The sequence below is a fragment of the Embiotoca jacksoni genome, unplaced genomic scaffold, assembly GCF_022577435.1.
Source record: "Embiotoca jacksoni isolate LCO1_2020_lvr unplaced genomic scaffold, fEmbJac1.0.p SCAF_10, whole genome shotgun sequence".
In the NCBI taxonomy this organism is placed as follows: Eukaryota; Metazoa; Chordata; class Actinopteri; family Embiotocidae; genus Embiotoca; species Embiotoca jacksoni.
In genome coordinates, this window is record NW_027185230.1 from 20382582 (window position 1) to 20404530 (window position 21949).

Consider the following 21949-nt stretch of genomic DNA (forward strand, 5'->3'; position numbering starts at 1 on the left):
TTTCATTTGTGAGCATGTTTAAGTCGACTGTCTTGAGAGAAATGAAGTCACTCTGTGCATCTCACGCTTGAAATAGCTGAAGCAAAAGAGCATGTGATCACAGACGTAGGCTGAGGAGGTTCGGTCTTTCCTCACTCACCTTTCAGACAACAGAATTATTACAATTGTTATGATTATTATTATTATTATTATTGAGAAGGAAAAATGTTCAATGGCAGCCATGTATTGGAGAAATAAAGTTTAAATCAACTCGTAGTTCAGTTTAAGTCTGTTTCTACAAAGCATCCAGACACAGCAATACTTTGAGAGCTAAGAATACCGATTCAGCATGACACATGCCACTAAAGCCTGCTGAGCTGTTTTCCCTTTGTAATAATCTCCCTGACACCATCCATCATGTCTGCGGTCAAACGGCTCTCATCAAACCGCCGGTCAAACAATTCAGTTCAGAAGTCAAAGCATTTGTGACTTGAATCACGTAGTCCGGGTGACCTTTCTGTCGACCCCGTCACCACAACAGTCGGAAACATTCAGCCCGTCAGGAGGGAGCACGCAGCGCCAACCGGCCTCGTCTCCGAAGCCGTAATTGGCCGTGCGTGATGCCTCAAAATTGGACATGTTGAGATATTAAACTCAAGTAAAACGAAACAAGACACTGATGTAATTCAAGACGTATTAATACAGTTACAGACAATATAAACGTGATTGTATTTCATGCATTTGTTGGCAGATATTAGATCATATTTTCTCTGCCTCTTTTGTCTGACCTTGGCACCTGACAGCTGACCTCTTATCTAACTTGTCTTGTTTCCTTTTTGGCCTCCTGACTCACTAGCAGCAGCCAGACCCACTTTAATTATAGCCACCACTGCATTCCTTTCTGACAGAATAGGGCGAGATAGAGAGGTCTCGGGGGGCAAGTGGGAACAGTATAGACGAATATACAAAAATAGAGAAAGATTCACGATAGTTAGAGATAGACAGCATGTCTTTTGTGTGATTTCATTGGATTGGGATGGAGAGGCAAGCCGTCCGTCAGCGGGACCTGCTTATAAATGCACTGCTGTGTCTTGACATTCGTGTCTCTCTTCTCCCGATGCTCAGACAGAACAGCAGCCATGGGCCAGAAGCTGGAGAAGCTGTCGGAAAAAGACGCGGAGTCACTTGATAATTCCGATTGGTCGGAGCAAACTGGAGACACCCAGCGGTCAGAGACTGCAGAGCAAGAAGAGAGCAAGGATCAGGACCATGGACCTCCGAGTACTGGTGGGATTAGTGGGATCAGTGTCAGCAGCCAGCATACAGAGGAGCTCACCGTCACTTCTACACGTACAGACCCCCAAACAGGGCAGCCAATCAGGCCTCGAGGTCAGCAGGAGCCCCCTCTGAACACCAGCAGAGAGCGGGTGGGTGGAGACACGGAGAGGGTCACTCCAACTGTCGTAGAGGAGTCAAAAACCGTCCTGAGTCCGAAGGAGACGACACAAAGTTCCAACAGAAAGCGAGGATCTGAGAAGAAGGCTGTGGCCGGTAGCAGGACTGCAGCTATGGACGGGAGGAAACCAGAAACGGACTGTGGCAAGTTTAGTCCTGAGACTCAAGCCAGCGGCCTGACAGCTTCACGCAACCCCGCTAATGAGGAAGACTTTGTGGTTCTGGAGAGGGATGAGACCTGGATGTTGTCTGATGGGGAAAGTAACATTGTTTGTGACCACAGGATTAAAACAGAGGAGCCTCAGTCATCTGTAAAAAGAGGAGTTGACGAAGAAGCTTCTGACGCCGACGTTAACCTCCCACGACCGTCCAGGAGTACCCTTCAAGAAGAGGGTGGTGAGAAGAAAAGCAGAAGAAAGTCTGACACATCTTTAGTCACGACTGAGACTGTGGCCACTCATGCCAGGAGTTCACCCACAGCCTGTTTAGGGAGGGAAACGGGTCGACATTTGGCTGAAGTGACAGGCAGCAGGTGTCAGCTAAAAGGAGTCGGTCATGTCGGAGCTGCTCACAGAGAGACAACTGGTGGAGGAGAAGCAGAGACGGAGCACAAGTCCAATGACCACGGCAGAGGACACATTTCTGCTCACATCAAGCAATGTAAAAATCAGGATAAGGAAAGCCACAATTTAGGGTTTGTTACGCAACAACTTCAACAAAAGTCCCATCAGAACAAGTTTGTTGGTGCCGTCCCTCGTTGTTCATGTCGCAAGACGGATGACAGCCAAGTGTTCGACAAAGTCGCCGCCTCTCACCCGCCGGAGGCCATGATCTCTGACTCTGCAATGATCTCTGACTCTGCAATGATCTCTGACTCTGCAATGATCTCTGACTCTGCAATGATCTCTGACTCTGCAATGATCTCTGACTCTGCAATGATCTCTGACTCTGCAATGATCTCTGACTCTTCAATGATCTCTGACTCTTCAATGATCTCTGACTCTTCAATGATCTCTGACTCTGCAATGATCTCTGACTCTTCAATGATCTCTGACTCTGCAATGATCTCTGACTCTGCAATCTTACAACTGCAAGACAATCCCTCCTTTTCCTTGGAGCACTGTGATCTGATCCCTGTGAATGAAGGCTGTGAAGGAAAGACGCAGGTCGCGACCTTGAAGAAGGAGAGTGAGCTTGTTTGCTTCTCTGCTGTCATCACGCCTCCACCTTTAACTCATCTGTTGGCCAAGAAAGACGTGACAACAGCAACAACAATATCGGCAGATGCCGCATCCGCCTCATGCGGTTCCAAAGACGAGTCTGTTCCAAAAGAAAAACCCAAAGTCAGAGGTCCGCCTCCACCTGTCCCCAAAAAACCTAAAAACCCATTTATAAAGCTCAAAACAGCCCAATTAATGTCTACTGATGTGCAAAGAAGAGGCAAAGATCACCTGCGTTCTGAGGAGAGAGTCAAGAGGAGACACACGTTTCACTTTAACAAACACCTTCCACGCAACGCTGCAACCAATCAGGACATGTGCTTGCTGTTGGATGAAAAGGGTACTTACACCATGAAGACCAACATCCGCCGGCTGTCAGCTGACCTCAGCCCTTCGGACCATCTCTCCCTCGACCACCTGGATGACCAGTACGGAGATACGATCGACTTTGACTACTGCGTGCGGGTGGCCAAACTGTCTCCAGAGGAAGACGCACAAAACCTGGACATGTTGCAGAGAAGAGTGTTCCTTGAGAGGCGATCCCGGTGTCGATGGTCGCCTCCTCCTGCTGCCAAAAAGCCCCCAAATCTGTTTTCCTCCACAGAGACTCTCGGCGTGCCTGAGGTCACATCAGAGAAGGAAATCCGCAGAACAAAACCTGCTTGTTCAGGGAAAAGAGAGATGCACCCTGAGCTCCTTTCTGAAAGAGTCCGCACACAGGTCAGCGATGACATCCCCGGTAACTATGGTAACCACAAAGATACGACTGATCAGAGTAGCGAGAGAGATGCAGGAAGTGATGTGGGTTCCTACAAGCCCGTGGCGGAAATTATCAAAGAAACAAACCAGAGACATCCGGGCCGGGCTAAACCCGAAGTGGCCAAATCTCTGGTTCGTGTGGCCGAGCAGAGTCCAAGTTTGAAAGTTTCCCAAATGAAAAATGCCTTCGATGTCCCAAAGAGATCCAAAGAGAGACCAGCAGAAGTGCAGCCTTCTCCAAAGAAAGGTAGGTCGTGTTTTCAGACACATCGGGGCTTTTATTTCTTTAAAGCATTGATACAGAAATACGTGTTATGAGTTTCCTCATACAGCAAAACAAAACTCTTTGCTTCAGCTGGACAAGTTTTCATGTTTTACCGTTAAAGGATTTAAATTTAACGTTTGAGGTGAACCTCTTCCCTGCTGCACTGGTGTATTAAACGTATTTAAAACTAATTTGATAAATTTGAAAATTAATCGTCAAGTTAAAGTCAAAGTTGTCGACATACTCCCGGACGGATTAAGACTCATTGTGACTCCATATATTTCCCTGAGGAGTCACTAGAAAACACAACAGGCCTAAAAGGAGTGAAAACTGGGGTTTCATCCACAAACACAACCCTGAAATAATCTGACTGGTACTCCGTGTCTGACGGACGGGGAATTAGGAAAATATTCTGCTAAAATAATTATACTTTCATGTTTTTGCTGTTCTTAATTGAAAGCAGTTGGTTTATTCATGACGAAGGAAACAACTGTTGGAAAGTGTCCGTGAGGTTCAGTCTTCTGGGATCGGCTGCACACCTTAAAGAAACAAGCAAGCAAACAAAAGCACATAAACCATCGTTTCTTCCTTCTATAACTCCCATCGATTTATTAACAATTTCATCAGCTGGTTACATTAATGTTCTATCATTTTAATCAACGGCATTGTTAAAAAAAAATCTACTAATACAACTAAGGAAAGTCTCCTGATTAGATCAAAAGAGATGAGGATGATTATTACTCAGACATGTGGACATGTTATATCATCTAGGACCTCAACGACTCACCACCATCATCCAAACTGGACAAGACATAAAAAAAACATCTAACCAAACACTTCAAATCTGTTTTGTGACACCATAATTACTAAGAAGACAACAAGAGACATGGATAACAGCTGATTTCCCACAGCTCTTATGATACTGTGTGTATGTGGGTGCAGAACCGACTATTGGGGGTTTCTTCATTGTGTTTGGGCAGGACAGGCTTGGTGGGGGGGGGGGGGGGTCATCCAAAAGATGCTGCTGGTAAGAATCCCACATTTCTTCATAGTTGAACAAAATGTACCGATTAAAGGCGTCTCCTTTAAAAAAGACAGGAGGTGGAACTGGGAGAACCCGGTTCCCCTGCAGCCCATCCACAGCCTCCGGAGACGGAACCGGACTGCTCCTTTGCGCATGTGCTGTAGCCGGTCGTCAACGTATCCTATTGAATTTAACAACGACATGAGAATAGACGGCTGCTAGTCTTCCGCAGGTGAGCAGCGGTCTGGAGATGCTCTGTGCTGCAGCCGGCCTCCTGAAATACCGACAGATTTAAAAGCTGCCGCCGGACACATCTGCACTGAGGAGCGGAACCGAGCGGAACCGAGCGTCGCGGGGCTTTTTGTGTGGAGAGCAGCTACCGAGTACCGTCCTGCAGGAGAAGGGCGCGCCGGGACCACATTCATGTGTCGGGACTGATTCGCCCGCGCGTACGAAAATCTTGAATAGATTTAGGAGGTAAGAAAGTCTGGACGTGTCTCTGCGTATTTGACGTGTGATCTGTCGCTCGGAGTTCAGCAGCATCCTTCATGGACAGATCTGCACAGCTGGTGGCGCTCCACCGCTGCTAACTGTTAGCAGCGTGCTAACCCATCAGCAGCGCTCCACCGCTGCTAACTGTTAGCAGCGTGCTAACCATCAGCAGCGCTCCACCGCTGCTAACTGTTAGCAGCGTGCTAACCCATCAGCAGCGCTCCACCGCTGCTAACTGTTAGCAGCGTGCTAACCCATCAGCAGCGCTCCACCGCTGCTAACTGTTAGCAGCGTGCTAACCCATCAGCAGCGCTCCACCGCTGCTAACTGTTAGCAGCGTGCTAACCATCAGCAGCGCTCCACCGCTGCTAACTGTTAGCAGCGTGCTAACCATCAGCAGACATCCGGCAGCCCGCTGCTCGTTTTATTGTGGAAACACCACGGAAGTCCCAGATGTGAAGTATTTAAGAGAAAAACAGTCCTCCGGTCCTCCTCCGGTCCTCCTCCGGTCTCCTCCGGTCTCTCCTCCGGTGTCTCCTCCGGTCTCTCCTCCTCCTCCGGTGTCTCCTCCGGTCTCCTCCGTCCTCCGGTGTCTCCTCCGGTCCTCCTCCGGTGTCTCCTCCGGTCTCTCCTCCGGTGTCTCCTCCGGTCTCTCCTCCTCCTCCGGTGTCTCCTCCGGTCTCTCCTCCGGTCCTCCTCCGGTGTCCCCTCCGGTCCTCCTCCGGTCCTCCTCCGGTCTCTCCTCCGGTCTCTCCTCCGGTGTCTCCTCCGGTCTCCTCCGGTCCTCCTCCGGTCTCTCCTCCGGTGTCTCCTCCGTCCTCCGGTCTCTCCTCCGGTCCTCCTCCGGTGTCCCCTTCGGTCCTCCTCCGGTCTCTCCTCCGGTGTCTCCTCCGGTCTCTCCTCCGGTCCTCCTCCGGTCTCTTCTCCGGTCTCTCTTCCGGTGTCTCCTCCGGTCTCTCCTCCGGTGTCTCCTCCGGTCTCTCCTCCGGTCTCTCCTCCGTCCTCCGGTGTCTCCTCCGGTCTCTCCTCCGGTGTCTCCTCCGGTCTCTTCTCCGGTCTCTCCTCCGGTGTCTCCTCCGGTCTCTTCTCCGGTGTCTCCTCCGGTCTCTCCTCCGGTCTCTCCTCCGGTCCTCCTCCGGTCTCTTCTCCGGTCTCTCTTCCGGTGTCTCCTCCGGTCTCTCCTCCGGTCTCTCCTCCGTCCTCCGGTCTCTCCTCCGGTCTCTCCTCCGTCCTCCGGTGTCTCCTCCGGTCTCTCCTCCGGTCCTCCTCCGGTGTCCCCTCCGGTCCTCCTCCGGTCTCTCCTCCGGTCTCTCCTCCGGTCTCCTCCGGTCTCTCCTCCGGTGTCTCCTCCGGTCTCTCCTCCTCCTCCGGTGTCTCTTCCGGTCTCTCCTCCGGTCCTCCTCCGGTCTCTTCTACGGTCTCTCTTCCGGTGTCTCCTCCGGTCTCTCCTCCGTCCTCCGGTGTCTCCTCCGGTGTCTCCTCCGGTGTCCCCTCCGGTCTCTCCTCCGGTCCTCCTCCGGTGTCTCCTCCGGTCTCCTCCGGTCTCCTCCGGTCTCTCCTCCGGTGTCTCCTCCGGTCTCTCCTCCGGTCCTCCTCCGGTGTCTCCTCCGGTCTCCTCCGGTGTCCCCTCCGGTCCTCCTCCGGTCTCCTCCGGTCTCTCCTCCGGTGTCTCCTCCGATCTCTCCTCCGGTCCTCCTCCGGTGTCTCCTCCGGTCTCCTCCGGTGTCCCCTCCGGTCCTCCTCCGGTCTCTCCTCCGGTCTCCTCCGGTCTCTCCTCCGGTGTCTCCTCCGGTCTCTCCTCCTCCTCCGGTGTCTCTTCCGGTCTCTCCTCCGGTCCTCCTCCGGTCTCTTCTCCGGTCTCTCTTCCGGTGTCTCCTCCGGTCTCTCCTCCGTCCTCCGGTGTCTCCTCCGGTCTCTCCTCCGGTGTCTCCTCCGGTGTCCCCTCCGGTCCTCCTCCGGTCTCCTCCGGTCTCTCCTCCGGTGTCTCCTCCGATCTCTCCTCCGGTCCTCCTCCGATCTCTCCTCCGGTCCTCCTCCGGTGTCTCCTCCGGTCTCCTCCGGTGTCTCCTCCGGTGTCTCCTCCGGTCTCCTCCGGTGTCTCCTCCGATCCTCCTCCGGTCTCCTCCAGTGTCCCCTCCGGTCCTCCTCCGGTCTCCTCCGGTCTCTCCTCCGGTGTCTCCTCCGGTCCTCCTCTGGTCTCCTCCGATCTCCTCCGGTGTCTCCTCCGGTCTCTCCTCCGGTGTCTCCTCCGGTCCTCCTCCGGTCTCCTCCGATCTCTCCTCCGATCCTCCTCCGGTGTCCCCTCCGGTCTCTCCTCCGGTGTCTCCTCCGGTCCTCCTCCGGTCTCCTCCGATCTCCTCCGGTGTCTCCTCCGGTCTCTCCTCCGGTGTCTCCTCCGGTGTCTCTTCCGGTCTCTCCTCCGGTGTCTCCTCCGGTCCTCCTCCGATCTCTCCTCCGATCCTCCTCCGGTGTCCCCTCCGGTCTCTCCTCCGGTGTCTCCTCCGGTCCTCCTCCGGTCTCCTCCGATCTCCTCCGGTGTCTCCTCCGGTCTCTCCTCCGGTGTCTCCTCCGGTCTCTCCTCCGGTGTCTCCTCCGGTGTCTCCTCCGGTCCTCCTCCGGTCTCCTCCGGTCTCTCCTCCGGTGGACCAACCCGCGGTGCCGCTGCCCGGTTAGCATCGTCTCACCAGAAACAATAAATGTCTCTTTAATTTCACACCTTAATATTTGTGACTGTTGTCAGTGTTGAAGAAACTTTACTTTGTGGTGTTTTAAAGGTTTCCACATCTGGAGACTCAGAATCTACCGGTAGTCCCGGTAGTCCCGGTAGTCCAGAGTCCCGGTAGTCCGGTATTCCCGGTAGTCTGGTATTTCCGGTAGTCCGGTATTCCCGGTAGTCTGGTATTTCCAGTAGTCCCGGTATTCCCGGTAGTCTGGTATTTCCGGTAGTCCGGTATTCCCGGTAGTCTGGTATTTCCAGTAGTCCCGGTATTCCCGGTAGTCTGGTATTTCCGGTAGTCCCGGTAGTCCAGTATTTCCGGTAGTCCGGTATTTCCGGTAGTCCGGTATTTCCGGTAGTCCAGTATTCCCGGTAGTCCGGTATTTCCGGTATTCCCGGTAGTCTGGTATTTCCAGTAGTCCCGGTATTCCCGGTAGTCTGGTATTTCCGGTAGTACCGGTAGTCCCGGTAATGCTACGGTAGCAACGGCTACTTTATCTTTAACTCTCTTTGAAGCTCTCCGAACCAGCTGGTCTCAAACCTTCATATTTAATATCCACAGCCGAGCTTCAGTCTTCATGGTTCAGTTCTTCGTTCACTGCCGGTTCCGACCGGGAGGAGCGGACCTGCCGGGTTTGGTGCTAACATCAGCTAACGTTAGCCACCGACCATTGTTCCACACAGACGGCGTTCAGCCTCCGTTCACCGGAACCTGCCGCTCCAGAACCTACCGGGAAACCTGCCGGTCCACTTAGTCTGCCGCTCCAGAACCTACCGGGAAACCTGCCGGTCCACTTAGTCTGCCGCTCCAGAACCTACCGGGAAACCTGCCGGTCCACTTAGTCTGCCGCTCCAGAACCTACCGGGCCGGTATTAGACATGAAGCCAGACTCCTCCAGAGCCGCTGACTTCATCTCAGTGATATCACAGATCAAACACCATCAGAACACCATCAGAACACCACCATCAGAACACAACCATCAGAACACCACCACCAGTACACCATCAGAACACCACCATCAGAACACCATCAGAACACCACCATCAGTACACCACCATCAGTACACCATCATCAGAACACCATCATCAGAACACCATCATCAGAACACCATCATCAGTACACCATCATCAGAACACCATCATCAGTACACCATCAGAACACCATCATCAGTACACCACCATCAGTACACCATCATCAGAACACCATCATCAGTACACCATCATCAGTACACCATCATCAGAACACCATCATCAGTACACCATCAGAACACCATCATCAGTACACCATCATCAGAACACCATCATCAGTACACCATCATCAGAACACCATCATCAGTACACCATCATCAGAACACCATCATCAGTACACCATCAGAACACCATCATCAGAACACCATCATCAGTACACCATCAGAACACCATCATCAGAACACCATCATCAGTACACCATCATCAGAACACCATCATCAGTACACCATCATCAGAACACCATCATCAGTTTTATTCATTGTAGTTGTGTTTTGTGCAATTTTTTTTTAAACCATAAATGTGTTTAAATGCTTGTTTGACTTCACAGTCTACAAAATTAAACATGTAAGAATCATAAATACACGAGAATAAAAAGTTGTCCAATTAGACGAGCTGCAACGAAACATTCTGTCCCGTCTCGTCACTAAATGTCCCAAACAGCTTGTATGAGGCTTTCAGGTAGAAACACGTCTTCACGTGTAGTTGGCGTGTTTGCCGTCACGTGTTCTCCGGTGTAGCTGAGGTCCCAGCAGCAGCTGGTTCAGGAGAGAACCGGAGAACCACGGCCGACATGCTGCAGCAAAGCATCACTAGAAGAACCAAAGGTTCTTCTGGAGGTTCAACACATCTGGTTCTCATGTTCTGGTGACAGAGCAGATGTTTGATGCCGACAGGAAGAACTATTGTCTCCACTTCATGAACAACTTCTCGTGACGCTGAAGGCAAAATGAGTTTAAAAAAGGTCGACTGAAGGTCAACATTTCAGATGATTTCCTGAATGTTGGAGCAGCGACAGGAACATATAACGTTCCTGCCTCCTCCATAGACCCTCGGATGTAGTGTGTTGTCCATGTTTAGGGTTGAACTGCATTCAAAATATCGTATGTTGACAAACTAGACTTCAAATACATCTTTCTAATAAAACGATGCATATTAATGTTCACGACTGAACAGCTGTTTCTCTTCGTCTCAAGTCTTGTGACCTTCACAGCGATAAGAAGAGAAACAGCTGGAGGAAAGACTCACTTGATTTCATTTCTGTTGAGTCCTTTGGATGCATGAAGTCAAACACCTCCTCATCTCAGACTGCTGTCAGTAAACCAGCATTAGATTTACCTTCTACTTCCTGTTTCTACTGCAGCGTCCTTCATTCGCACATCTGGAGTCGAACATCTGGTCACTGACTGGCTGCTCTCGTTTGTCTTCCTGCAGATATGTTGCGGCGAGTTGTGCGACAGAGCAAGTTCCGCCATGTGTTCGGTCAGGCGGTGAGGAACGACCAGAGCTACGATGACATCCGGGTGTCCCGGGTCACGTGGGACAGCTCCTTCTGCGCCGTCAACCCCAAGTTTGTTGCCATCATCATCGAGGCCAGCGGGGGCGGAGCCTTCCTGGTCCTTCCTCTGCAGAAGGTGAGGCGGCCATCACAGTTAAGAGGTTGTGTTGCTCTCATGTCAAAGAGCACTGAAGTCCTGTAGACTTCAGAGAGACGTTTTACTGATGGTCCAAAAGAACCGGTTCCTCTGGGACGGTTCCTCTGGGACGCTGCATCACACGTCTTCATAGTGGGACGATCAGCAGCGTTCTGCAGCTCCGCTCCCACAGCCTGGTGCTGTTTATACTAATACTCCTACTGCATATATTAATACTACGAGCTGCATATATTAATACTCCGAGCTGCACGTGTTAATACTCCGAGCTGCACGTGTTAATACTCCGAGCTGCACGTATTAATACTCCGAGCTGCACGTGTTAATACTCCGAGCTGCACGTGTTAATACTCCGAGCTGCACGTATTAATACTCCGAGCTGCACGTATTAATACTCCGAGCTGCACGTATTAATACTCCGAGCTGCACGTATTAATACTACGAGCTGCATATATTAATACTCCTAACTGCATATATTAATACTCCTAACTGCATATATTAATACTACGAGCTGCATATATTAATACTCCTAACTGCATATATTAATACTCCTAACTGCATATATTAATACTACGAGCTGCACATATTAATACTCCGAGCTGCACGTGTTAATACTCCGAGCTGCACGTGTTAATACTCCGAGCTGCACGTGTTAATACTCCGAGCTGCACGTATTAATACTCCGAGCTGCACGTATTAATACTCCGAGCTGCACGTATTAATACTCCGAGCTGCATATATTAATACTCCGAGCTGCACATATTAATACTCCGAGCTGCACATATTAATACTCCGAGCTGCATATATTAATACTCCGAGCTGCACATATTAATACTCCGAGCTGCACATGTTAATACTCCGAGCTGCACATGTTAATACTCCGAGCTGCACATGTTAATACTCCGAGCTGCATATATTAATACTCCGAGCTGCACATATTAATACTCCAAGCTGCACATGTTAATACTCCGAGCTGCACATGTTAATACTCCGAGCTGCACATATTAATACTCCGAGTTGGATCTATATTTTGGCAGTGAAAGCAGTGAGCGCCACCACAACCCTGAACAGATGGCAAACAGCTGATGAACAATATTGCCGAAGCTATAGCACCAACTGTATAAAGAAACATTCCTTTCATTGTTGTAGTTGACTTCTCACAGCAGCTGAAGGAATACCAAGCTGGAACCTGAATATTGGCTGACTCAGCGAATGTCTACAACCAGCCCAGAACACTACAACACAACTGTAGTAATGACATCATACTGTTAATGGAACTGATGTTGGAAGTTGTAACGCTTCAACATGACATGAACACAGGAATAGTCATGTCGTATGTCATTTCTAGCCGTGTGTGCATCATAGCAGGATGTCAGTCAGTCAGTCAGTCAGTCACCAGATGTATAAATTATACTATAAACCTCCCATTGGTTGGTTATTTCCATCTGCAGCTGTTTTAGCCATTTTTATGTCACAGTTCCACCAAAACACATGATGACACTATTTCCGGCGAGCACCGTTGAGATGACGTGATTGGCTTAAAGAAATCCAAACAACCCAGAGTGTCCTGCTCCATCAGAATGAGTTCTCCAGTGCTGCCACAGAGCCAGTCCGCTGATCCAGACTGGAATATCTCAACAAATACTGGATGATTGCCTTGAAACCTTGTGCAGAAGTTCATGAGGATACATCCTGATGACTTCTACGATCCGGCACCATCAGCAGCTGGACATTTGTGGTTTTGAATAAAAGGGCGTGATAACTACTGCCTGTTTGATGCAACGGTTCATGGACCTGCAGGATCAACTGTGATAACGGTGGTGACCTCCTCAGCTTCCATCCAGCACGTCGTAGATCAACAGGAACTCTCTTTTTACTACTAATTATTGATGCCAGAACGCTCACATGCTTCACTATGATGACGATACTGTTGGACCTCCTCCAGTCAGCGTGCTGGTACTGTCGCGGTGAGCCTGCTGATGGAGCTGCTGTCGGACAGCTGCTGCAATGGCTGCACATTTGTAGTCTTGGAATGCGATTTGGGCATTTTATGATTTTATGATTTTTTTTTTATTATTTTATTTTTTTTTTTATAACACAAAAGTCAGAAATTGTGTCTTTAATTATCCAGTAAGATTAAAAACGTGTGTAGCACCGAGCCTTGAGGATCAAAGTTTGATACTGAGGGTGGAAAAGCCATCTAGAGGTTGTAACTGTCTCATTATAGGATTCAGAACATGGATTCTGCAGGCCGGGTCTTCAGTGTGCTGCTGCTCCCTGGGGCTCATATCTGTAATCAATGTCGACATGGACCTGATAGTGAAGCCATCCGGTGGGAATCATGTTCCAGTTACTGCATTGATACTCACAGAGAGGACGCGACAGGATTTCAGTCCACTGGGTTAATTCATTTATGCATAACGTCCTGCCTGTGGAAAAGCTGCTGTAACTGTGGGCTAATCAGAGATGCTAATCTGTAACTGATGAGGTCATCACAGGAAAAATGTGTTGACTGTGTTTGGACATGAAAATGATAGTTATAAAAATGATATTGATCAGGCAGGAGCATCAAACGGAGCTCTAATCTGCTGTTTGGAACTCATTCACAGCTTCAGTCCTCTTTTTGCTGGTTTTACGTGGCTGTTATCATAATTTATTTAAAACCATCAAACTTGAGTTGATGTCTTATTCATTTGAAAGTGTATGTATATACAATTGTTTTAGCCTCTATTGTCAGTTTCTTGTTTTTTAGGTGAGTATGAAGAGAAATGTGTGTTAAACTGTAATGGCTGAAATATGTCTTGTAAGAAGCGTGTTTGTCGTCCGTGTTCATTTGTCTGCCTGAGCTCCACTCTGCATCCTCTGTAACAAACTTATCTTCTGTGTCGTAGACCGGCCGCATAGACAAGGTCTACCCGACTGTATGTGGTCACACGGGCCCCGTGTTGGACATCGACTGGTGTCCTCATAATGACCTGGTCATTGCCAGCGGGTCGGAGGACTGCGCGGTCATGGTAAGGTCATGAGCGTTTTATTTTGCTGGTTTGTTGGGTTTATGCTGTTTGACATGTAGTGCTGTCAGTACTCGGACACTCGGTCACATGACTTCACATCTCCACCGCTGTATTCAGCAAAGTAGGAAATGTAGAGCGGTCGGAGATTTGACATTTTAATTCCCTTTTTTTGTACTCAACACCAAATATGATGTCAAGATATTTTTTACATTGTAAAAACATCATTCAAAGAAATCTGGAGGATTATTGTTGCAGAATTTCAAAGGATGTGGTGAATATGAAGGAGGACAAAATAACAGTATGCCATGTAATATCCTGTATTCTAGAGCCTTTCTGAAGCCATGATGTTGGATATTTGTTGTTTACCGTATATATTCACGAGGATCTACTTTTAGATTTTTTTTGAGAAAATGTCTTTTTTTAAGTGTAGATGACGGTTTCTTTTTATTTCAGGTTTTGTGTGCATGTGTAACAGTCAAGCTTGACTTGTAATACTGTCAGCGTTTTGTCTTATTGAAAATGTTGAATATCATCAGCATCATCACAGGATTCATCTACTCTATTAGTACTCCATGCTTTAATGTTGGAGCTGTTTGGTTGACAGATTATCTCCTTGTAGCTCATCATTTCCTTCATCTGCTGCAGGTGTGGCAGATCCCTGAGAACGGGCTGGAGACGCCGCTGTCGGAGCCTGTGGTCGTGTTACAGGGCCACTCGAAGAGGGTCGGCATCGTGTCGTGGCATCCCACCGCTCGCAACGTTCTCCTCAGTGCAGGTAATCTTTAACGGAGGTTTGTGGTTCCCCTCATTCCTTCAAAGTAAAATGATGCTGTGCGTTTGTCTGCCGTCTGACCGAGTCTCAGCGCCTTCTGTTGGTTGCTTTGTTTGCTGGAATAAAGCTGCACAGAGAGCTGAGTGCACTCAGACTGTCGTGTCCATTTCAGGGTGTGACAACCAGGTCATCATCTGGAATGTGGTGACGGGCGAGGCTGTGATCAACCTGGAGGACATGCACCCCGACGTTATCTTCAGCGTCAGCTGGAGCCGCAACGGCAGCTTGCTGTGCACCGCCTGCAAGGACAAGAAGGTCCGCGTCATCGACCCTCGTAAAAAGAAGGTCGTGGCGGTACGTGAAAGCTCTTCACATGTGGTTTAATCTCCACACAGCAAGATGCCGGTGAGGCCTTCGGTCATGACTACAAGTGTGTTTCTGTTTTTAGGAGAAGGACAAAGCTCACGAAGGAGCTCGACCAATGAGAGCCATCTTTTTAGCAAATGGGAACATTTTCACCACCGGATTCAGCCGCATGAGCGAGCGCCAGCTCGCCCTGTGGAAATCTGTATGTTATTTAATCCTTACACATATTGTCTGTTGTTGTCTGTATGACACTGGTGTGACTTGTGATGTTGAAGTTGCTTTGCACACCTTCCTGTCCTGATAAAGGCCAAATATTTTGAGTGCTCTGCATGAGTTTCCACCGAGCTGTCTGAATATGAGATGAGGAATAAAGGTTTTCTGTTATTCTCTCTGTACACTGAGGCTGTAACACCTCTTCTCCACCTGGGGGCGCTAAATTCACACAAGTGTTACATTCACACAGAGACTTCAGTTTTCCACCGTTTTCATGTAATGTCAGAGTCTGATTTGTTCTCGTTCATTATGGTCTGTAAATATACAACTTAAGGTTCTTCAGGACTGCGCCATCACTTCAAACTTTGTGTCTCCAGGACACCATGGATGAGCCGATATGCGTTCAAGAGATGGACACCAGTAACGGAGTTTTGCTGCCCTTCTACGACTCCGACACCAATGTGGTGTACCTGTGTGGAAAGGTAAGCTGCTTTAGGATTTACATATGTAGTTTTGTATTAAAGGAGGAGATTGAAAGACTGACTTTTAACTGTGACTGTGTCCTCAGGGGGACAGCAGCATTCGGTACTTTGAGATCACTGATGAGGCCCCGTTTGTTCACTACCTCAGCACCTTCTCCACCAAGGAGCCCCAGAGGGGGATGGGATACATGCCCAAGAGAGGTCTGGATGTCAACAAATGTGAAATCGCAAGGTATTACAGCACATGCGTGTTTCTATAACAAATAGTCCGTTGGTGCTCCTGTGGATTATGCAGATAACTTTGTGTAGATTTTATGTCTCCAGAAGCTGCTGCAAATGGGCATCGCTGGAGCTAATTTCATGTCCAGATAGTTGGTCTATACAGTGTCACAAAACACTGAAAAATACAGATTTCTCAAAGCCAAGCACCATATTTAAATGTGTTGTTTCATCCGACCAGCTGCTGTGTATATATACATATATATATACACATGTATATATACATACTCTTACTGTTGTCTCTGATATTTATCATATTATGTGAATCATTTCTAGGTTTTACAAATTACATGAGAGAAAATGTGAACCGATCATCATGACAGTCCCACGCAAGGTCAGTGTGTTCATATCAAGTCATCACCATGGCGCTCTGTGGACCTCAACATCTCCCTCATGACCTTTCCCTGTTTCCTCTGCACCCGTGCAGTCGGACCTGTTCCAGGACGACCTGTATCCCGACACAGCCGGGCCCGACCCCGCTCTGGAGGCAGAGGAGTGGTTCGCCGGCAAGAACGGAGGTCCTATCCTGATATCGCTCAAAGACGGCTACGTCTCCACGAAGAACCGGGACCTGAAAGTGGTCAAAAACGTCCTGGAGAGCAAGCAGGCCACAAAAGCAGAAAACATGTCGCCTGTGCAGAAGCACGCTGCTCCACAGCCCTCAGTAGTGAGTGTCGGCCTCCGCTGATCCAAATCATTTACTTATTTTCTATTTTGTGAAATATCGTAATTTGGTCTTTAAAAAAGTTCACTTTTCAGACACTTGTTATTTTGCTGACATTTCGACTCCTCACTACTTATTATGGTTGGAACAGTTTGAGGAAGTTGTGGATCAGCACATACTTTGGTGTTTGGGTCACAAATGAGTGGAACAGCAAAGGAAAATGTTTAGAGCTCGTGCTCCTCGTTATCTTTCAAACCCCTGCTCCCTTTTCCAGGATGAACAAACACCATTTCTTTAGAAGGAGATATGATCATGTCTGTCTTGAGTCTCTACATTTTTAGCAGCCAGATGTCATTTCAAGCGAACTCTCTCTTTGTTTCTGAATAGAAAATGGAGGACAAACTGGAAGAGGTACTTCGAGAGTTCAAGTCGCTCAGGGACCGTGTCATCCTCCAGGACCGTCGAATCGCCAGACTGGAAGAGCAGGTCGCCAAGGTTGCCCTGTAAGCCCTCCCGGGACCGCTCCTAGTTTTGGGTCAGCCACCGCCAAATTCTCCAGATTGGGCTCCACTGAGCCGGCGTTCCTCCTGCGGTGCCACCGAGCCGACATTCCAAAACCAACTTTTTATTTTTCCTCATCAAGCCTCCTGTTTCACACTTCGCCCGGACCCACACACAGAAAAGGAAAAACTCTTGCAGCTCATGTTCACATTTGAAGAAAAGACATTTTTGTTGAAAGAAAAGTCTTAATTTTTGTTTTATTTTGTGGTAAAACATTCTCATGAAGTTTGTACTTACTACTCAGAAACTGTATGTAGCATCAGTATTTCCATTGTTCTCTTTTGTGTTGCCAAATATGAATCGTGTGCAGTTTCTTGCACTGCTTTTACATTCATTTGTTTCTCCTGTTGTACATTCCAGTCACAACCTGGTAGAACCATATAGCCAAGCTGGAATTTTTTTAAACAATAGCTGTCGAACTTCTTCCCTCGCACCAGTTTGCTCATTGATATCCATCAGATTTATGAATGTGGAAGAATTCCTCCGAAAACATTTTGTTCCTGTAAATCCTGGACTTAAATTTAACATTGGGTTTTAATGGGTGGTGGGGGTGGGGTTGGGGTTGGAGTGGGGAGGGAGGGGGGGAGTTGCATCTCTCTGGTGTAAATGTTGTGCAAATGTAGTGGTGCCTCTTGTCACGGTTAAGGGTGAAACTAGCGTTGGCCTCTTCCAGTGCAGATTGGTGTTGGAGGGACCACTCACCCAGCGCCGTTCACTGAACACCTGACAAACAGTTCTGTGCACATAATAAAGATTTTACACATGAAAACCTCCATTTTCCCTCTATTCTCTCTTCTATCTTTCCCTTTGTCTCAGCAGGAGCTTCACATTTACTCCGTTTCATTCCTGCCATCTGACTGGATTTGAAATCTCTGAAGAAACACTTCCAACTTTTCAGGTTGGTGAAAACACGTCTCTGCTGGAGATGTCGTGTCCGTCTGACTACTTTTTATTAACAAGTGGCGCCAAGAATGAAATTAAATGACTGCTGTTGCATTTACTTAAGTACTATGTCTTAATGCATCCGAGATATGATTTCCATTTTATACCACGTTATACTCTTTGCATCTTAGTGTTTTAAAAGAAAATGTAAATTTTCCAAATGACTACATTTGACAGCTACTTTTTTACATGGAAAATGTATCATCATTAAATATGTGTTCGATATTAAACTGCTGAACTATCTAGAAGATAATTCTGCATTGACCAGCTATAACATTAAAACTGCTTGTGTTCATATATCATTCGTCATAATTCAGCAGTTCTTCTGACAGCGTAAAGAGTACTTTCAACTTGAAGTTTTGAATTGTCTGTTGTATTGTTGATATTTCCTCCAGAGCTGCTTTAACATGCGGATGGTGGATGTGTTTAAAGAAGACGCTTGGTGCTTCTGTACTTAAGATGTGAGTGTGCAGCGCCGGCTAACGATGATTTCTATGACTGGTTATCAGTTGATCCAGGGGTGTAGCACAAAGTCCAGCGCCCGTCACACAAACAGTGTCTTGTGAAGGGTGCTGGGTAGTCAGCCCCCCCAACTCCACCCCAGAAATCATTTACCAACTGTTTCCTCAATTTAACAGTTAATTCACAACATGTACAAAATATTAGTTGAAGTCTTCAATAGTTTGACAGAATTGAAATCTGACTAAAAGATATCTAATATAGAATCATAAACAACAAGTGAAAATTCACAGTATAAAAACAGGACCAATGAATTTTTTTAATATTTGCTTTCAAACATATTTGAGCAACAACATGTTCAGTTTATTCAGCTGCTCAGTGATGTGTTTCATTGACTTAAAAAAAAAAGACCGGCTTTACATGATGCATGTAGGTTTAAATTGTCTGTCAGGACTGTGCTTCTTTTTTCACAGCATGGTCGTGTTAAAAACTAAAAGCAAACAGCTTACTACCTTCCTGACATTTTTTTGTTAACTCCTTTTCAATGTGAGTCACCAGTACAGGAACTGATAGTTCTGATTTCCACACAAGACGAACATCTCTATTTCTTCACAGAGTACAAATGTAGGAGTCCATCTTCATCCTGAGACTGCAGTTGTCAAGCACTCTAAAAAGCCAACACACAATCCAGACTTCAACACAGATTATGTGGGATTTCAGCTGCTTTTATCCCTCCATATAAAACACTGGACATAATGTTGTCCTCGTGAAACTGGTCCTGTGGTTGTCGTGTTTTTTACCTCACATGACATACAGCTTTACATCTTGGACAGAAATGTGATCAAGGCTTGACATGCGGGAAATTTCAGAGCAGTTTACAGAAGTGTGCACGTCCTGCTACTTTAGATAAAGTAGTAATCAGAATGAACAAAGAAAGCAGCTCCAGCTGAGCTCTTCAGCTTCCACCAGTGAGGTAAGATGCATCTTCTGGCAATAAATAAAATGAAGTTCCTAAAATATAGTAGCTGGGCTGATGTAGGTCTTTATTATGTCTTCAGCAATGATTAAAGCTGATCGATTTGATCTGGCTGTTGCGAGCTGAAGCTGAGTTTCAAAGGGAAGTGTCTTTCCGTATCTGACTTATCTGAAAATGTTCGACAAAAAAAGTCAACATTTCCTGTTTCTTTCTCAGGCAGTGCGACCGACTGTTGCAGTGCTGCGAGGATGTCCCGCCAGACCGGCTGAAACGAGCTGAACCTGACTTCTATCAGCTTTTATCCTCTCATCCATCCCTCTACACCACCAGCAGCGAGGTAAGACGTCGACAGATGTCTCCCAGGACACATTTCAAAGTTGTTGTGGTTGAATGTTTCTGGCTTTAGGAAATGCAATGTTGTTGGATAATGCTACTTTAAAAAAATGCTCAGTTATCTTTTATGTTGATATTTTTAAGGAAACAGATTTATCGGCATTATTTTTCCTTCCGACTTGAAATCATTGTTCATTCTTCAGTTTCAGGAGAGATTTTGAATCTTTTTTTTTGCAGACTGAACTATAAACACAGAATGTGGTTTCTTCATCTACAGACTGCTTTTAGAAACGTTTAACATTAGCGATGTAAATACAGGACGTGTTATTTTCTTGTAAAAGTGGAGCCCAGGGCGTGGTGGTGAAAGACACATGATTGTTTCATCATAAGATGCCTCGCAGACACATGACGCATAGATTGTGTTTCCTGTGTGTGTTTTTTACAACATCTGCAACTGTGTCATAGTAAAACTGCAACCAGTGAACTTTTCTGTGATTTCAGATCTTTTCTTGATGCTCCTCAGCATGAAGATGTTTCGGGCTTTGCTGTGGGTGACATGTGTTTTGTTAACCATGGAGTCAATGACTGCCTTCAGCCCAGAAACCAACAACATCACCTTCACCGTTGAGCCCAACAGGTCACCCCAGCAGCTGACCACCGCACACGGACTTCACAATAAAAGCGACTCGGAGCCAACGGACAGCCCTGCGGACGTTAGTGCTGCTGCAGCAGCAGAGAGCACCGTGGTACCCACAGTGGACAACATGGACGCAACCGGCACGAACAAAACTCACAGCTCAAACACAGTTGGTTTAACTGCCACGAGCACAACAAGCAACTTGGATCAAAGTGTGTCTTATAGCTCCGACTCAGTGAGCACAGATGCAGGTGAAGCACGACCTTCCCAGTCTATGAAGACCACTGAAACAGCTAAAAGCACAGAGGATCAGTTCCATCAGCAATCAGCCACCACTTTCACAGACATCACTGCTTCTGTAACGACTTCTGCAGCATCATCATCAACAACGTCTGCGTCCTCACCGCTGCCCACGACCATCACGGAGCCTGCAACTACCTCCGAGTTATCTTCCACCACCTCGAATAGTTTGACTCCGGCTTCCAGCACCGAGACCCTCAGCAGTCCCTCAGCTGTTACTACAACCACGATAACAACAAACCCCTCCTCCGAGGCCTCCTCTGTGTTTAACCACGCCTCCTCTGTGTTTAACCACGCCTCCTCGCCAGTCACAACAACACAAGCATCCAAAAGCAGCACTGAGCTTTCGTACACGTCTCAGTCCATTTCTGCTACCAGTTCTCGTATGTCCTCATCCCAGTTTGCTGACTCAGCAGGGTCCAGCTCTACGTCTCCCTCCGTCTCCACCGGGTCTCCCAGCTCCTCCACTGTCGTCTCCAGCAGTGCTGCAGGGATCTTGGTCCCTCGTGAACCCACCGGCTGCCCAACTCCAACAACCAAATCAGCTCCTGCAACAGAACCACGTGAAGTCACCAACGCCCCCCCCAGCACTGAGGCCCAACCCTGCTCCCCCCGGGGCGTCGTGAACAACTGCCTCATCGCCATCGCCTCCCTGGCCGGGCTGGCCACCGTCTTCATGGTCTCGACCGTCGTTCTCTGCGCCAAGCTGTCAACCAGGAAGTACAAGAGGAAGAAGCCTCAGCAGGCGACTGAGATGATGTGCATCTCTGCTCTGCTCCCGGAGACCAGTTACACCTACACAAGACAGCGCAACCCGGTTGCAAACGGCATCCTGGTGATCCCCAGGGGGGGAGACAGCGACGAGGACGGAGGGGACAACCTCACGCTCAGCAGCTTCCTTCCAGAAAATGACCGTTTTGTTTAGATGGCTTCATATTCACTGACATGCTTTCATTACAGCGATGTGGAAACGGTTGCTGTTTGAATAAACTCACGCTTCCCCTTTGATGTTGGCAGTTTAGCTTCAATGCACGCGCTGTTTCTGTGGAGGAAGAGACTCGGAAACCACAAACCCAGGAACTGTTGACTGTTCACGTACCATTAACTGTATCCGGCCTTTGGTGAGATCAGCTCATGAAATGTCTACTTTTTTCAAAATATGACTTTTGCCCTCCACTGAGCATTTATTCAGGTCGCAGGTGATCAAAGTGTTTCATTTCTTCAAACATCCGGTGCGGGACCCTGATGGTATTTCACTTTGCCAGAGAAGACAGGATGTCTTGTTCTGTCAAAGCATTCTGTTCAGTTTACAGCTTCTATTTTGAATGTGGAAGGATTCAAAGTATGAATGTAGGATTTTGAT

At 47.9% G+C, this 21949-nt stretch overlaps 2 protein-coding genes across 3 annotated transcripts in view; both read left to right on the plus strand.

Moving 5' to 3' along the window:
• Nucleotides 1-2382: 2382 nt before the first annotated feature.
• Nucleotides 2383-17066, plus strand: coro1cb (coronin, actin binding protein, 1Cb). 2 transcript variants are annotated; one of them, XM_069172887.1, is made up of 11 exons: nt 2383-3660; nt 10371-10570; nt 13480-13602; nt 14248-14377; nt 14547-14728; nt 14823-14942; nt 15331-15435; nt 15522-15667; nt 15991-16048; nt 16142-16381; nt 16766-17066. In XM_069172887.1, exons 1-11 carry the CDS (start codon nt 2388-2390, stop codon nt 16883-16885), a joined length of 2697 nt encoding a protein of 898 aa, XP_069028988.1. In that variant the 5' UTR covers nt 2383-2387; the 3' UTR covers nt 16886-17066. The 2 variants fall into 2 exon arrangements, with proteins under 2 accessions (XP_069028988.1, XP_069028997.1); XM_069172896.1 differs by lacking the exon at nt 2383-3660 and adding an exon at nt 4855-5179.
• Nucleotides 17067-17527: 461 nt separating this feature from the next.
• Nucleotides 17528-21949, plus strand: part of selplg (selectin P ligand) — a 4678-nt gene continuing 256 nt past the window's right edge. Inside the window, exons 1-4 of the mRNA XM_069172909.1 lie at nt 17528-17837; nt 18277-18342; nt 19533-19653; nt 20151-21949. The exon at nt 20151-21949 is cut by the window's right edge and continues 256 nt beyond it. Coding sequence (XP_069029010.1) covers nt 20162-21511 — 1350 coding nt within the window. The 5' untranslated portion in view covers nt 17528-17837; nt 18277-18342; nt 19533-19653; nt 20151-20161 and the 3' untranslated portion in view covers nt 21512-21949. The remainder of the gene's footprint in view (nt 17838-18276; nt 18343-19532; nt 19654-20150) is intronic.